The sequence below is a fragment of the Echinops telfairi genome, unplaced genomic scaffold (assembly GCF_000313985.2).
Source record: "Echinops telfairi isolate 266 unplaced genomic scaffold, ASM31398v2 ScPeMD7_6;HRSCAF=24_0, whole genome shotgun sequence".
In the NCBI taxonomy this organism is placed as follows: domain Eukaryota; kingdom Metazoa; phylum Chordata; class Mammalia; order Afrosoricida; family Tenrecidae; genus Echinops; species Echinops telfairi.
Window position 1 is genome coordinate 15,144,645 of NW_022103902.1, and position 16,926 is coordinate 15,161,570.

At 46.5% G+C, this 16,926-nt stretch overlaps 1 protein-coding gene across 1 annotated transcript in view; it reads right to left on the minus strand.

The window, feature by feature from the left end:
• Positions 1 to 16,926, minus strand: part of ZBTB20 (zinc finger and BTB domain containing 20) — a 428,724-nt gene that overhangs the window by 45,402 nt on the left and 366,396 nt on the right. The window contains exons 6-7 of the mRNA XM_004706412.3: positions 7,505 to 7,668; positions 6,923 to 7,110 (exon numbers count right to left, since the gene is read on the minus strand). Coding sequence (XP_004706469.1) covers positions 6,923 to 7,110; positions 7,505 to 7,515 — 199 coding nt within the window. The 5' untranslated portion in view covers positions 7,516 to 7,668. The remainder of the gene's footprint in view (positions 1 to 6,922; positions 7,111 to 7,504; positions 7,669 to 16,926) is intronic.

Below are 16,926 nucleotides of genomic sequence, written 5' to 3' on the forward strand. Positions count from 1 at the left end.
AACTGGCCTTGAGCTGATGCTAACGGTGATTCTCCTCCTCCCTGCTTCCGAGGGTACTGGAGGTCCAATGCCATCCCAGTGCTGTTTTTACAGTCGGCATACTTGATGGCAACCTATGTGTATAGCCCAGAACTGCTCACAATGCGGTGACCATTCTGCAGCAGATCAGGAGGGCTATCTTCTGAGGCACCTCCAGGTAGGTTTGAACCATCAGCCTTTAGGCTAGTAGTTGAACACTTAACCACTGCACCACCCAGGGGCTCCCATTTTCTGTATAGGTGAACACTGCAGTTCTGCATTGTATGCATCCCTTTATAGGGTGATAGGTTTAGGACAGTGTTCAGAAACAGGCACTGATATCTTATTCATATCTTCTCCTTAGTTCTTGTCCTAGCCGGGGGCTTGGCCCAGAAGTAGGGATTCAGTGTTTGTTGAATGACTAGACTTATGACTAAGTGAATGAATGTCTGAATGAATGAGGTAAGAGACTGCCTGGTGGTGAGAGGAGCATGTTTGTGAGGATCTATAGTCTCAGAAACTCTATGTAGGGCAGTTATGAGTTGGTCCTGGCAAGATGACAGTGGGTTTTTCTCAGTTATGTTTTGGCATTAAGCAAAAATACCTCTAAATAAGAGGGTATCAAAGGTGGTGAAGAGAATTACAAAGAGATTATATATCACTCACGGTAACTCAGAGGCAGCAAGTGGACATTTTAAAGAAGTGAATCACGTTAAGCTTGGTAAGAATTTTGCTTGCTTAATGAAATGGGGGAGAAACCATTTCCATGATTAACAATGGAAGGGTGGGTATATATTTCTTTATCGGAAGCATGGTAGAGAGAGATTCAGCACGCTTTGGGCCCTGAGAGCATTTGGTTAGACCAAAGCAGCTGTGTTTGCTGCCATGCTGGTCTGGAACCGATTAGAAGACTCAGAGCAAGCCTATAGGACAATCCCTGTTTGCGCTTGTTTATTCCATCTGATCTTGGCTATATTTCTGCTGCAAACTAGTGTGACCCCCCAAATGTTTTCAGGACTGTCCAACTTGTCCTAAATTCCATAAATAAACTCTTTCAGAGGAGGCTGTTCTTTGCCGTGTCTCTATTACGGATCTTCACAGATGGACCATTTTTGTCCTTCCAAAGTCTAAGAATAACTCTTTCAGTTATCAAGACATACCCAAATCCAGTTCAGCTGTTCCTGTGGGATTCCAGTTAGTTTCGACACATCTGTTGAGATACATGCATTTGAATCCAAATGAAGCTTTTGTTTGATTATACATTTTGAACATTTATGGAGCTTTTTGGGGGCCAAAATGTTTTACATTTCTTGGCACTCCACACAGAGATCTTCGGTTATAAACACTGCCTTCTGAGCACCTCCAGCGGAAACCCACGCTTTTCATGTGAACAGGTGCCTCAGGAAGTTTTTGGAAGATTTTACACTGAATCAGCTTTCTGATTGGAAACTTTCTGAGCACGCAGTCAAATTTTGCCAGAGACCTTCAAACTCGCATGAGCAGTCTTCACTCATACAGACAGACATTCACACATAGAGACAGCCCAAGAGCAAGCAAATCAGAGCCCTGTAAAACGCACGTCTCTTCTTTAAAGGTTAAAAACCATGTGCAATCACACTGAACGAGAAGAGCACACAACGAGAGAGGATGAGCACATCGCAAGAGCAGATCTTCCGACTTGGCATGAGCAGCCCCCTAACGCTCTACCTGAGCCTGGCCTACACCCTTTCAGTAAAGCTGCTAGCTCAAATCTGCGAGTGTCGCTTCAAAGATCTCCTCAAGCATCTGTCTGTTTTAAACGCGAGACAAGCGTATTGCTACCAATCCTTGCACTCACTACTCTGCTCAGTTATTTTGAAATCTCTCTTTCTCCAACGCAGTGGGGCCATGGAGACCCACATCTAGAAGGAACACCCACGGTTCCCCGAGCCGGCTGGAGTGGGGGTGGGGGGTCTGTGGCAAAGCCCGTGTGTTACCTGATTCCCTACAACTTTGCTTTTCAAGAATGGAGAGAAATGGAAAAGTTCCTCTTCAGCGTTATTTAACGTTCTATGCCTGCTGCCGCCGGGAAAGTTGTTGCTGAGTACAACCACTCCTCCAGTGGGCATGCCCGGAATTCATGGGAAATCTGCTTTCAAGCCCTTCTTATCGCTTGGGACCAGATGCTCTCAGGTGGCCAGAAACCTTTGTCTACACCCACTTAGCAGATTTTCAGGCTCTTCATCAGGGACTAAGGGGTTTATTTGCAGAAATGAATCACTTCCTTCAAAAGATCCTTTACCCTATTTACATGCTTGCATATTCCTTCCATTTTGTTTCCCCCCTACAGCTTTACTAAGGGAATTAATTATCTCGAAGAACAGGAACATACAGTAAGTACATCTGAGATACAGGATGAGACACAGTATGTCATCTATTAGGCCTGGCTAAGACCAGCAGCTGATGCTAAATGGGAAGGAACACGCACCAAATGTTTTTTAATCACAAAGTTAGTAATTAATTGCTCTTTAAAATACATTTTATGCTTCTTTCTGTCTGTGTACATGAAATGCACATTTATGACATGCCAAAAATTACAGCATTATGGTTTAAATGTGACTGGCACGGAAGTCCGGAAATCAGAGTTAATGTTCCCACAGCAACTTTAATTCTGTCCGTGTGCACATGGAGAGCTCTAATAGTCTTCCGTTCCAGGATAATACGTGTCGATGGTTTGGGGAGGGAAGCTGAAGGCCCATATCCTCAACTGTAGTTACAGGAAGGAAACGCAGGCGGAGAGCCGCGCGCCTCTGCACACACGTGGAGAGGAGCCGCGTCCGCGCCCCGGGGTTGTGTAGCCAGGGCATGAGAGAGTCAGCTGCGCTGCACTCACTCGAGGGGACAGTTTCTGTTGCTGTGGGAACCTGAACTTTGCATTTCCTGACTTGAGGGTAATTAAAATGTCAGGCTTAATGCGGCATTAATGGAGTTTGCCATAAAAAATCCTTTGTTTTGTTCTCAAGAAAGAAAAAAAAATTGCTTAAAAGTTCCAAATGCGCCAAGTGTACTAAAAATTTTTAATCACAGAGACTTGGACGGGTTGAAGCAAAGGGCTGGGTGGTGGGGAGGGGAGGCGGGGGGAGGTAGATGGTAGGGGTGAGAGAGGGAAGGGCCCCCGGCCTCCTCGAGGGTGCTCAGCCCCAGCAGAGTCATACTACCTACAGAGCTAAAGTTAAAGCCACCCACACAACAGTTTGGTAATGTGTAAAGGTTAAATTAAAAATAAATAAAAACTGTGAATGCGTAAGTGCATCTTGGCAAAGACACCGAAAAGCGAGACAGTCTGATGAGGCCGGTGCAAAACACGGGAAGGTAAGTAACCAAGGATTGTCAGCTGCCAACAGAAGGAAGATGCCGGGATACGGGTCCCTATGGCCAGAGGTTGTGTGTGTGTGTGTGTGTGGGGGTGGTGGCCACTTCTCCCCTCACCTGGCAAGACCACCATGCACTGGGGGAACACAAAATGGCAGAAATATGCAAGCCAGAGTTCTGGTCTTGTCCACCACTTGTGGCGTGGACGTGCTCTAGCTGGCTGGGTAGCTGTCAAGAAGGATCCTTCCTATGGAGAGCGGCGGCCAATCTACCCATGTGTTTTAGTCCTCCGAGCATGAGGCCAGCTACTCTGTCACTAACACCCAGGGCTTCTGTATCCTTGCTGTGCCTTCCAAAACTCGCCTTCCTGCCTTCCATGACCATTATCTGAGTGTGTTTACCATCCGATTTTTAGGACTGGCGAAGAGGTGGCAAGCGTGGAAGTGATGGGGGAGTTCTGCTCAAGGGAGATTCTGTGAGTGGTGCACAGCAGAGCAGCACACATTTCAGCAGCAGTATTAACCTCATCATCTCACAAATGAAGGCGCTTCTTGACGATATTCTTTCTCATCTCAAATGTCACTGGAATCTTTTGTCAAATTTGAAGTGGCTCAGCAGGTTAAATAGCCAACTGAGAGTTTGAGGGGTCAGATTTGTCACCTTTGCTCTAAAGCTGGCAGGTATCTATCTGTCTTGTGCTAACACGCCCCTAACCAGGCTCCACCTTGTTGACTGGAGCACACGCAGTGATCCCATTCGTGACTGGAGCACACGCAGAGTGATCCCATTCGTGCAGAGAGGTCAGTGCTCCGCAGGGTTCGCACCAGCCCTTTCTGGTGAGTTGCCTCTGGATGGGTTCAAACTGGCCACCTCCAGTTAGTCGTGCTTCACCTTTGATGGCAACCAGGGACTCCCTACCTGGTCTTAATAAGACCGGCTCAGAATTGATTTTTCCTTTGCGTGGTTACTTTATCCATCGTGGTCACCATGTTCAAGATGATGGTTAAGTCAGGGCTGCTATCTGTGGGCTTGGAATGGAGGGTTCCGGAGGCCCACAAAGAGAGCAAATGGAAAACATCCCTCAGGACCCACGTGAGCTAACCGTGTGCAAGTCATTTCATCCACCCGGCTATCAATTTTCTCAGTTTTCGCATCTGTAAACTGGGAAGAATCATAGTGACTGAGGGGATATGGGCATGAAGGCAACTACTAAGAATACTTCTGCTGAACACACGACAAAGAAAAAGGTGCTATGAAAATTCAGGCACTTGTGAAAGCTTACAACACCACACACTGGTGAAATGTTTCTGAAGTTAAAGAGACTAACAAGTCAAGGATACTATTTTTAAATGCCCCAAATCTGTTCGTTCTAAATAGCAATGGAATATTTTACCTTCAAGAAATCAGGCTTTTAAATTAATCTATGATAAGAATGACATTTGAAAGCCAAGTAACAATAAAATAAAATAAAACCTCTTGAATGCAAGAAGAGCATCCAAATTTTTTAGCAGCTTAAAATAAAATGCTTTTTTGTCTTTTCGCAGGCAATCTCCAAATGGACAGATTTCTGTGAATCTTTCCTGAAAGACAAGTTTCTTCTGAGTGTGGGCTCAAATCAGGACACACTACAATCCAGATTCATTTGGAGGGAAGTACAATCAATTTAACAACAGGTTGGAGCAGAGAAGACTTACATATCTTATTGGCAAACCGAATGACTTTCGAAACAGCTGGAGACGGGGTGGGACTTCCCCTCCCCGTTTGGTTTCTTCTCCTTCCAACCTGCTCAGGGTCAGTGCAGAAGTGCACCGGGGTGCCGTTCTTTGTGCATAGTTCACGCTCACTCTAGGCCTGTCCAGTGGGTGCTTACGGTAAAGTACAACCAATCGGCCTGGTGGTTTTCTTTTTTTTATGCTGAGACATGCATTTGGCTTTAATGGGGGATTTTTGGGTTAGGGCCATTCTATGTAATCTTTCCCATAAGGTGTGGCAGACAGCCAGGCAATGAAGGGCTGCGGGCTGCAGCTCTAGGCCGCTCTCCTCCGGAACAGGCTACTTTCCTGGTAGGTAGGGACAGGGCACACATCTGTGGGCAGAGTGCCACACAATTGTCCAACTCTTCCTGTAATTACTATTGGGCTGGAAACTGCCAAGTAAGAAGGTTCACGTCTGTGATAGGGTAGTCCAGAGAATCTAGTTCTCAGACCCGCAGGTGTCTCTACAGAAATGGTGGCTGTCTTTAGAAGTCACGTGGGCCACAGAGGGCCAGATCCGTGTTCCTTTTCTAGCGACAGCTAGAATTTGGTCTCAGCCCTGTCATGAGTGGGGCCAGCCCCTCTCACCCTACCCTCTGCCCCTTCTCTGAGCGTCTGCTCTGACAAAGCAAGGAGGAAGCAGAGTCTCCTAGACCCTCCCCCTCACACCCTCCTTGTGGAGTTTTACATTTGTCTGTCAGAAAGCAAACCAACCAATAAGAGATTTAGAGTCATACTGCCTAATTTATATATACATATATGTATATATATTTTTCCCTTTGGGTCTTCATGAGTAAGATAAATGGGGTCCCTTTTGGAAGATCAACCTTTCTGGGCCTAGCTTGCTCATTCTAAAGAAGAATGTGTTCTCTGCCTGCTAGGGGACATCCTTTATGGAGATCAATGCAGAATAGACTTAAAAGGTATATCCTTGAGATTGTACCACAAAGTTAGTCCATTCCTCCCAGTGTCAACACACGTGTTTCTCTCTGAAGTACTGGGTTGTATTTCAAGAAAAAAGAAGAAGAAAAAATCTCCTAAATGTGATTTATCAACTTTCTTTAAATAGAATTTGAAGAAGTGACTCCCCGATCATTGGTCAGACGGCAACATAAACAGCAAGGAGGTGATTTCAATAGCACAATCTCATTAAGCTGCCCATTTCCAAATTTAGCCCTCTGGCAGTTTTTTTAATTAAGAAATATTTTTAACCTGAATTCTTATTGGCTACGTGAAGTCTGGGTGGCTTCTAAATTCTTGGAAGCCATTCTTTTTTCTTTTGTAAATTTATGCTCTCCTTTAACCACATCAAAGTAAATTAAAAGCTGGAAAGACAGAAATTCAGCCAAGCGACATGAGACTCCAATCACTAATGCAAATCTGACTTGTGTTATGCAATTTCAAAATGGAAGTGTCCTTGTGTCTAACTGGGCTTTTGAGGTCCACATTTGGTTGTTCAATTTTGTAAGGGTGGAAAGACTGTTTTTCAGATCATGAGGACAAAAGAATAATTAAGAAGCAGCCACACAGCTTCCTTTTCTTCTTTTTCCTGGGCTAATGTGATGAAAGAAAATGTGGTTTGCGGAATTAATCAGCCTTTTGAGGCCAAACGCTGGTCACCTGGCTTTAAAAAATACCACTCCTAGCTTTGAAACCGTGATGTTGGCTGGATCAGCATGGTGGCAAAGCTAGAAGACGAAAAGGCAGTAACAGTAAGGTGCTCTGTACGCAGAAAAGCCAGGGCCAGGCCTGCTCCAAGCACTGTGAAGTCAGTCACCATCACCTTCCCGGCTACTCACAATCAGATGACCCGGTGTGAGCGTGAGGGTTTGTCAGTGAATGTGTTGCGTGGATGAGCGCTGGGTCTGGAGACAGAACTGCTTCAAAGTTCAGGCAGGGAAGGCCCGGCTTGGCGCTGGATCCACCCGGCTGAGTAATCTCATTCTCCTCAGATGCCTTCTGGTTTTCAGCTGTCTTGGGTTTCTTCCTGAAAATAAACAAAGGGCCCTTTGAAGGAACTGACTGCATATTTGGGAAAAGGCATTTTTAGAATCTGTTAAAGATAACTTGATTTTTTTCCTGGGGGGTGGGGGGTGGTGGTGGGAGGGAGTCCAGTCTGTCCCTTGTTTTAAAACAAGCTGATTCTTGTTTTTCCCCCCCTCCAGTAATGGCCTAACTGGGAACACATGAAAGCATATGGGCCGAGCAAACAGCACCACATTTGGACTCTGTTGGCTGCATAAAAAGACCCTGTCCCAGAACTTTAGACAGCTTGAGCTACGTATGGCTGACATTATCCAAGAAAGCATCCTCCCCACCCCACCCCCACCCCCCTTTCAGGAGTTTTAACATGGTCTGGAAAAATACTAGTGGCGGTTTACCGTTCTAGCATTTGTCTGGAAGCTTAGAGACAGGACCCGTGGAGTAATGGGAGGAGCACTGGACTGGGAGTCAGGAGACTTGAGCTATGGTACTAGCTGTGCCTCTAACTTGCTGTGTGGCCTTGGGCACCTCACTTCACCTCTCTGGGCTTCAGTTTCCTCATCTGTAAAATAAAGGGCTTGGATTAGAAGGCCCTAAAGGTTCCTTCCAGCTTTAAGTTTCTGTTCAAGGAACAAATTACAGAACATTCAACCATCTTGCTGTTAATTAGATTTCATTTTAAATCAACATTTTATTTCAAAGCAAAATCTAAGCAGGCTGGCCCTTGTTTAACATAGCAAGGGAAAACTGATCCGAAGAGCTCAGGTTCTGTCACCCAGGGCACCGCTCCTCAGCCAACACTGTAAGGCAGGACTTTTACCTTCTGCTGACTAACAATTACCAGGAGAGGCAAAGGCTTTCCATAGGAGCAAAGTTTAATGGGGGAGGAGCCTGCAGGCAGAACACGAAGCATGGTCTATGCATGGTTTATCCCCCATCTCCTGAACAAACAGGTTGCTAGGGTTTTTTTTTTCTTAAGGTTTTCAGGTGGGAAGGGATACTATGTTTATTTATTAGGTAGGTACAGATTCCCAGGAAAATAGCCCGTTGAGACACCGCCACGTTAATTAGTTAATTAGGAGTGCATGCAAGATGGATTCCATCACAAGGGCTTCTGATGTGGGTGACCAAACTCATTCTAGGACGTCACACATAGTAGGGTCAGGTTATTGGCTCACACCCCTGAAGGTCATGATGGTGGGGTGGTGGTCTCTGCAAATGCTGGGATTATTGGATCTTGCAGCCATTTTAACAGTGTATATCACAAATTCCTGCTTATCTGGTTGAACTGGTGCAAGGAGGTGGGCTAGGTTTTCCAAAAGTGGTGGTGTGTGTGTGTGTGGAGGGGGGACCTAGGTTTGGTTAGCCCTGCTAACCTGTCTCATTGTTAAATTCTCCCAATGTGGAAACAAAGAGTGTTTTGACCTTGTCTGTTTTCTGAATATAACATGATTAAATTTTAGGATCTTTGGGCCACCTCTTTCAATTAAACCAAAGAGAAAACTGGATCAATTGGTAATGATTATGTATCTCCTTTTCATATGATTGAATTATCGAATTGTGTGATAGGGGAATTATATGTCAACTGAACTGTTAAGAAACAAAACAAAAGCAAAGAGCTGGATCAGGGTTGCAAGGAACGGTTGACCTGTTGACCAGTCCTGGTAACCTGTCCCAACAGCAAGTAGGTAAGAGGGAAGGTATCACACAGAAGCCTCCTGCTCTAACCTTTTACTCATCATAAGCTTGATTCCCTTTGCAATTTGATTTGGTACACAATCTCGGAGTTGAGGAGGATGAGTTTTTATTTGGGAAAATGAGAAAGAGATGAGTGGAGGGAACTAGCTAGTAACTGCTATTAACTGTTATTTGGGTCCCGGAATTGAAAGTTGAAGAGGTCGGCTATTGGCCCACGCAGGTCTCTCCCGCTGAGGGCCACTAAAGTCATACATCCTTTGCTTTTACCACCTGTACCCTAGACCCCAGCCAAACTAGATTGTGAGTCTTTCTGTGAACGTTCCCCACATTTCCATGGCTTGGTTCCTCTTTTTTAAATCATGATGTGACCTGGGAAAACATTTTCCCCTCCTCTTTTTGTAGCTCATGTGTGGTACAGAATTTGTTGTAAGTAGAATTGTTTCCATGCTTCCTCGTTTCTGTGGGCATGGCAATGGACTTGTTATCCAGAATATTTTGTATTGAAATGTGTTGTACTGGGTAGTTAAATCTGCCCTCGCAGAATATGGTGTTGTGATTAGCATGCTGTGTTTCTGGTCCAACAGGTTGTGAAATCAAATCTGTTTCTTTAAAGGGTGGGAGGGAGGCAGAGATGGAGTGGTAAAGGGGTTGGGGGGAGGTGTGAGTTTTCAGCGTGGAGGGGGCTACGATAGGAGAAGCAGCGTTTGCAGTGAGGTACCCACCTGTGGAGTGGCTGAGGATGGGACCCACAATTAAAGCCCCGAAGGAACGGGTCAATTTCGGTTTTCAATACAATACCGAGACCAACATACCCAATGTTCAACCCATCTCATCCATGAGAAACAATGCCTCCTCCAACATCCCAATTTCTGCTAATGTTGCCCCAGGGGACAAGGCTGCACATTATATGGCCGGGCTATTGTGCAGCTTTCTCGACTTTAAAGTCAGTGCGTCCACAAATTCTGAGAAGTCTGCTTCCTTCATGTTGCCCACATGGTTCCTTTCCATTTTCATTGCCCCTGCACACGTTCCATCCAGACTGCCGTGGCCTATGAGCCCGCGGGTCATCTTCTTTTATCCTCCCATCCCCTGCCTTTCTGCACGCACGCACGCAAGGCCACGCCCCTCTCTGCTCTAGTTTACCTCACGCGTGGGGCCTCCAAGTTGGGTGTACTGGATGCCTACATTTCTCGAATATTTCCACACATTCTAGAAATCTACATCCTTGACCCAATGCCTTTGCTCAAGTTATTCCTTTTTTTGCGTAGAACACCCTTTCTTCATCTCAGCCTGTTGAAATCACAGGTATTCTTAGACTTCTTAAAATAATGTCTTCATCTTATTGATATCTCAAGCCCGTTGTATCAGACAGGACTTCTTGCTCCTGTACTTTCTCTTTCTCTTGGAAGTCCCACTCCACTTGCTGTCCTAAAAATGTGTGTGTGTGTGTGTGTGTGTGTGTGTGTGTGTGGTTTATTCATCTTGAATTTTCATTTCAACGATGGCATGTTGTGTGCCGTGTATCCCTCCTAGGAGGCTTTCAGCTCTCCGAGGGGAAGGGAAGGGAATGTCTTCAGGCTGTGAGTGTTCCTCCCACTGTTCCTTTGTTCATTGACTCATTTCAAAACGATTTAGTGTATGCCTAGGCAGGCCAGCAGGGGTTAGGGAACCAAACAAGCATGGTTCCTGCCCTTCCAGAGTTTATCGTCTAGTCTCTTATGCAAAGTAGCAAGGCAAAGCTGTCACTCAACATGTGCGCACTGACGCAATGAAAAGGAACTGAAATTAAAGTGTACTGTGAGAGTAGGCAGAGTCTGGACCCCCGTTACGTTTCCTTCTCATTATGCGGCAGTGAGCTTGACCTTGAGTGGTTGTTACCATCTGAATCCATGAAGGGCATTTGATCACGAGTAGGACAATTTTGCTCACTAAAGTTAGGCTTGTGACTTAGGATTCATTCAAATAGAGACACTCAATCCTACAGACAGATAGAATTTCATAAGGGGGGAAAACACACTCGGATGCTTCTCTAAGAGGGCTGGCCTCATTTCTAAGCGGGTTTCAGGAAATTAGGAAACCCTTTTACATAAATGGGTAACTATCCCAACAAGCCAATGTTAGGATTTTGTTTCGAACAACACCGGAATTGTATTGCTCTTCAATAAGTGACTTCCCTAGATTTGAACTTGCTGCGCCCAGGACACGTTATACCCCCCTCCTCCCATGTGTGGGATCCGAGGTCACTCTTGGGAAGCACTAAGTAAAGGTCTTGGGGCTTCCTGTCTGCAAACAGCAGACTCTGAAAGCTCCAGCGTGTTCTGGCTCTTCCCCGGCCTCCTCCAGCTTTGCACAGCCTCTGCTTTTCCTCCCGCAAGAGGCTGCTTCCGAGCTTCCCGGGCAGGCAGCAGCCAGGCCCTGTCCTCAGAATCCATCCACTGCCCCCAGCTCACCTGCCAGGAGTTCTTCCGGTCTCCGTTTCCTGGCGCTGAGAAACAGGGAGCCATCGGAAGGGGGCCTCACCAAGTTTAGTAAAGTCCCCTCAATGGCTACAAAAACACAGGGGAGTCATCATTTGGGCCCCATTTTTACAAGTGCATAGTTTCTTAAGGAGTAAAGAGCCAACCTTAGGGGGACAAAAGGGACCTCGGCTGTTTGAGTGCCTCACCGGAATTCCGTAAACATGGCTCCTGTGAGGCCCGGTCTCACCGCGCCCCTCTGACGGCGCAGTATTCCCGGGAGCCCTTAGAGGGCAGCAGCACACTGGGTGGCTCCCCACCAGAACCTTCCTGTGGTCATCATGCCAAAGGTTGGTTTGCCAAGCGCTGGCCTCTCCGCCTCTCTCTTTCTTTTTAGCTTTCTCTCAATCTCTCCTCTCCTTCTCTCCCTCCCTCCCTCCTCCTCCTCCTCCTCCTCCTCCTCCTCCTCCTCCTCCTCCTCCTCCTCCTCCTCCTCCTCTCTCTCCCCCTTGCCTTTTCTCCGAGTGTTAAAATTATACACTCCGATGAAGTCTCTCAACTGGAAAATGCAAGCTCCAGTGAAAAAGTTAAACACGCCAACAACAACAACAAAGAAAGAAAGCAGGGGAAAGGGGAAAGGGGGCTGGGGAGCGGGGAGGATTTAGGAACAAGAAAAGGGCAGATGTTTCGTAAATATATGCAAAGCAAAACTGGGTGTACCCTGAACACTTCCACAGAGAAACAGACCAATCATTGTGCACTTCCTCCCGCCACGCTGGGGGGGGCTCTGCATTCAAAAATTAAAAAAAAAATTTTTTTAAAGTGTGACCACAGACACCTGCCTTTCAACGGTCAGTTCTAACATTCGGACTGAATCTCTCCCAATTGCCCAGAGAGAACAAAAACATTTTCATCTTCCCACTGCAGCCATGTCGGTCAGCAGAGAAAAGCTGCTTGGAGAGCTGGGAAGGCCTTTTGAGGTGACGGGCAGCCCAGTCAGCCAGCAGGGCCTGCTGGCTGTGAACTCTCATTGTGCTAGCCCTGGCAACAAGTTTGGGCTGAAACAGCCGTGAAGACGGCTGCGGATGACGCTGGCTCTTTCCTAACGAGACCATATTGTAAGTGGAAAGAAAGATGCATTAAAGCATATTGAGGAGATGGTAGGTATTAAGTATGTTCAATGCATGGAAATGAACCAGATCGGTGGCATTTGATGTATATATTTCACACGCCTATGCACACACTGCTCACATGTCGTGATGGCAGTGCTTTCTGCAACATATGGAAAATAAATATTTTATCTGTGTGAGCTCTTTCCAGTCTCCAGGGTCTGCTGGGAGGAGAGTGCTCTTTTCTCTCCTTCTCCCAATTCTCTCTCTACTGGGCTCCCACCCTCTCCTGTACAGTAAGGTGCCTTCCTTTGGAGAAATATGTAATTCTTCGGCTCTTAGATCTTGATGGTTTACAGCCCGGTGCCCACCCAGTCCTTTGGGAGACTTTCCCCACTCTCTTCCTTATCAAAGTGCCTGGAGACAGGGTCAGCAAAGGCAACAAGTGATAGCAAACTAGGGTCGAGCCGTGGGCATCACAGGGGTAGGGGCAGTCAGTCAAAGGTCCACATCTAATTTATAGCTGACCCTTGGAAATGATGGGCTTGAAATGCGTGGGCCCACTTAGATATGGACAGTTGTTTGCTTTTCCTGTTGTTTCTGTGGTGAGCTCCAACATTGAGAGTATCCCCTTAGCATGCTCTGTGAGGCATACTGGCAACAATTGAGCCCACTCGCGGAAGCAGGCCTAGGCAGCGTATACTGGTGTGGTTCAAGGGTCCACGGTACAAGCAGAAGTGGGCCTGCTCACCCTATCGCTGTTTATCCGGAGAGGCACATCGCACTGCTTCCCTGAGCCTCAGTTTCCTCATCTGCAAAGTAGGAATCATACAAGCAAGTTCCTTGAGGTGTTGTGAGGGTTCAATGCGATAGCTCCTGCAAAGTGGTAAGCCCAGGGCTGGCACATGGTAAGTGCTCAAGAAGCTAGTTCTTACCCTAGACGGTGTCAGTTCTGTGGTTTTCAGCTGAAAGAAGATTCTTCCATCATGTTGGTAATCAGGTTTTTGTTTTTTTGTTTTAAAACATCTAGACTTGTGACAGGGGCAAATAGATCATTATTGTAGCCAAGGCAGAATAAATGCTGGGATAAGCAATCTCTGGCACTTTGATCTTACAGTATCACCTTCCTGACATCTTTTTTTCTGTACACATGGTCGCCAATGACATTGCCTCCTCGTGAAGCTGAGAGTCACGCAGGCTGCACTTGTCCTGTAGAAGCCCATCAAGCCCGAGTACTGTGGTCTATTCAGTGAAACCAACCATGGCGCTCCTCCTTGTCATGTTTTCTTACAACTCGTCCTTTCACCATTTGGTCTAACATTTTCACATCAATAGAAGATGTTTGCATGCCTCAAACATTTTCTCCTCTCAGTCTCTGTCTTAAAAAAAACATAACCTTCCCAACAGGGCTGATTTATAATGTTTATCAGTGTCTTTCTCCCTCACGGTATATCAGTCAGGAATCTGGCTAGAAACAGATGGCTCACTCAAAGGTTCTCACTGAGGAGAGTTTAATGGAGGGACTGTCTATGGCGGTGCTGATGAGGTTAGGGGACCCTCGAGGGATGGGGAAGAGCCAGGGACTAGCAACAGTAGAAAGCTGTTAATCTCAGCTTTAAAGTGTTCAACTGAAGGGGCGAGGAAAAGGGGTGGTGTTTTCTAAGTCCATCGAGAATTGGAGCTGGGAAGGGGGCGAGGGCAGTTAGAGGAGTGCTGAACCTCTCTCCCCTCCTGCTCTCAGCGCCTCCTGCCTGTTGTCTCCTTGTAGCCACACTCAAAGGGAAGCCGGAAACAGGCCAGCCAGGGAGGTCGATCTCCTGGGTCAAGATATCAGGAGAAAGAAAGGGCGAACCCGATGTTTGAGAACATGAGACCAACCAGTGTACCTGCCCCATATTTTAAAAATCATTTTATTGGGGGCTCGTACAACTCTTATCACAATCCATCCATCCATCGTGGCAAGCACATTTGTATATTTGTTGCCATCATCATTTTCAAAATATTTTCTTTCTACTTGTGCCCTTGGCATCAGCTCCTCATTTTCCCCCTCGTTCCCCCACCCTCTCTACCACATGAACCCTTGATAATTTCTGAATTATTATTATTTTTTCATGTCTTACACTGTCTGATGTCTCCCTTCACCCACTTTGCTATTGTCCGTCTCCCAGGAAGGGGATTATATGTAGATCATTGTGATCAGTTCACCCTTTCTCCCCCATATTCCCCTCCCCCTCCTGGTATCGCTACTCTCAATATTGGTCCCAAGGGGTTTATCAGTCCTGGATTCCCTGTGTTTCCAGCTCTTATCTGTACCCGTGTATATGTTCTGGTGTAGCCGGATTTGTAGAATTGGGGTCATGCTAGTGGGGGGAGGAAGCATTAAAGAACTAGAGCAGTGGTTCTCAACCTTCCTAATGCTGAGACCCTTTAATACAGCTCCTCATGTTGTGGTGACCCCCCCAACCATAAAATTATTTTCATTGCTACTTCATAACTGTAATTTTACTACTGTTATGAATCAGGCGACCCCTATGAAAGGGTCATTCAACCCCCAAAGGGGTTGCAACCCAAAGGCTGAGAACTGCTAAACTAGAGGAAAGTTGTATGTTTCAATGGTGCTATACTGCACCCTGACTGGCTCGTCATTTCCTTGTGACCTTTCTGTAAAGGGATGTCCAATTGCCTACAGATGGGCTTTGGGTTTCCACTCACACTACCCCCTCATTCACAATGATAAGACTTTTTGTTCTTTGATGCCTGATACCCGATCCTATTGACAACTCGTGATCACATAGGCTGGTGTGCTTTATCCATGTAGGCTTGGTTGCTTCTCAGCTAGATGGCTGCTTGTTTACCTTCAAGCCTTTAAGACCCCAGAAGCTATATCTTTTGATAGCTGGGCACCTTCAGATTTGTTCACCATATTTGCTTATGCACCCACTTTGTCTTTAGTGATTGTGTCGGGATGGTGAGCATCACGGAATGCCAGGTTATTAGAACAAAGTGTTCTTGTGTTGAGGGAGTACTTGGGTAGACCTGCCCCATCTTCACACATACAACATGCACATTACATGTGTCTCCCAACTGCTTGACACACCCAGACCCCCGTGTATTACTGTTGTAAGCAGTAAGTTGTAAGTTTTATGTGTTGGTTCATTATAGGCATGAAGAAAGGTATGCTTTCCCTTCTCCATTTCCTCTGCCCTTTTCCTCATGTTCCTACTTTCTGAGAAGAAACACAGAGCAAGCCTAAATGAGAACTCTCTTAACTTCCATGTACCCTGCTGGCCATTTGCTATTCTTGGATGGAGAAAGACCGTGAGCCCTGTGAAAGCAAGGGGTGACCAACATCTGCTTTGTTTGCTGCCATTTCCCTTGTGTCTAGAACATGCACATGGTAAGCGCTCGAGAGGAAGTAAATGTCTAGAAAATGATGATGGCAACGTATGTACAAAAATGCTTGATACAATAGATGTATGAATTGTTATAAGAGCTCCCAATAAAATGATCTTTAAATTAAAAAGAAAAGAAAATCTTGGGGAGGGGGGGCGAAGAATGTGCTCCCCTCCAATGTGCCAGGCACTGTATACACATTTCTCCTGGAACGAGCCCAACAACTAAGGAAACAGAGAGGACTGGCTGGTTATACAGGTGGTAACAGGGCTAGCAGGTGTCAAAACCTTCTTCACCCACCTGCAGGCTCGGCACCTGACCGAGAGCACTGCCAGCCTCCAGGAAGGGCTCATTTTTATAATTATTCACCTTGTTATATCCTAGCCACTTTCCCCCTGGGTTTTGTTACTGTTCCTCTTTTGGGGGAGCGAAAGCAGCGGGGGCCGGGAGCATCCCCAGCCTGTGCGTTCTCGAGGGCCCAGGGGCAGGGAAGCAGACCCTGGCTCCTATGCAGCTGAGACACTCCCCCTGGCAGCAGCACATGCTCACTTTTGGGCCTCCTCGTGCTTTTCGGGAAATATCAGCCCCCTTTTCCTGGGTCTGGATCTGGGTTCTCAACAGCACAGAGGGGTGGGGAGTGGCGAGGAAACTCTGAAGCCAGGCTGTGGCCCAGAATGGTTTGTGCTAACGGCACCTGCACAGTTACTCAACAAGGAAGAAAGGTTCAGAAACAACCCAAGACAATACTAAGGCATCCTCTGTACTTGAATTGGAGGATGGATGAAAGTGTTCGTTGAATAAGTTCCTTGCCTGGGTACTGATGGGTACAGATCTATGTTTGATCTGATGTCATGTTATTTGGCCTCTGATTCCTTCAGTCCGTTAGCTTTGCAGCAGAGCTCTGAGGACTGTAGGGATTTCATTTCCACCTGGGCCAGGGAGCCCTAGTGCCACAGTGGTTGCAAATGGAGCTGCTAACTACAAGGTTAGCAGTTTGACATCACCAGCTGCTCCGAGGGAGAAAGAAGAGGCTTTCTATTCCAGTAAAGAGTTATCCACAGGGGCAGTTCTATCCTGCCCTATAGAGTCACTGAAAGCCGGAATCCATTTTCTGGCTGTAAGTTTGGTTTTCTTGGTTTAGCCAGGAAAGCCTATCTAGCACCT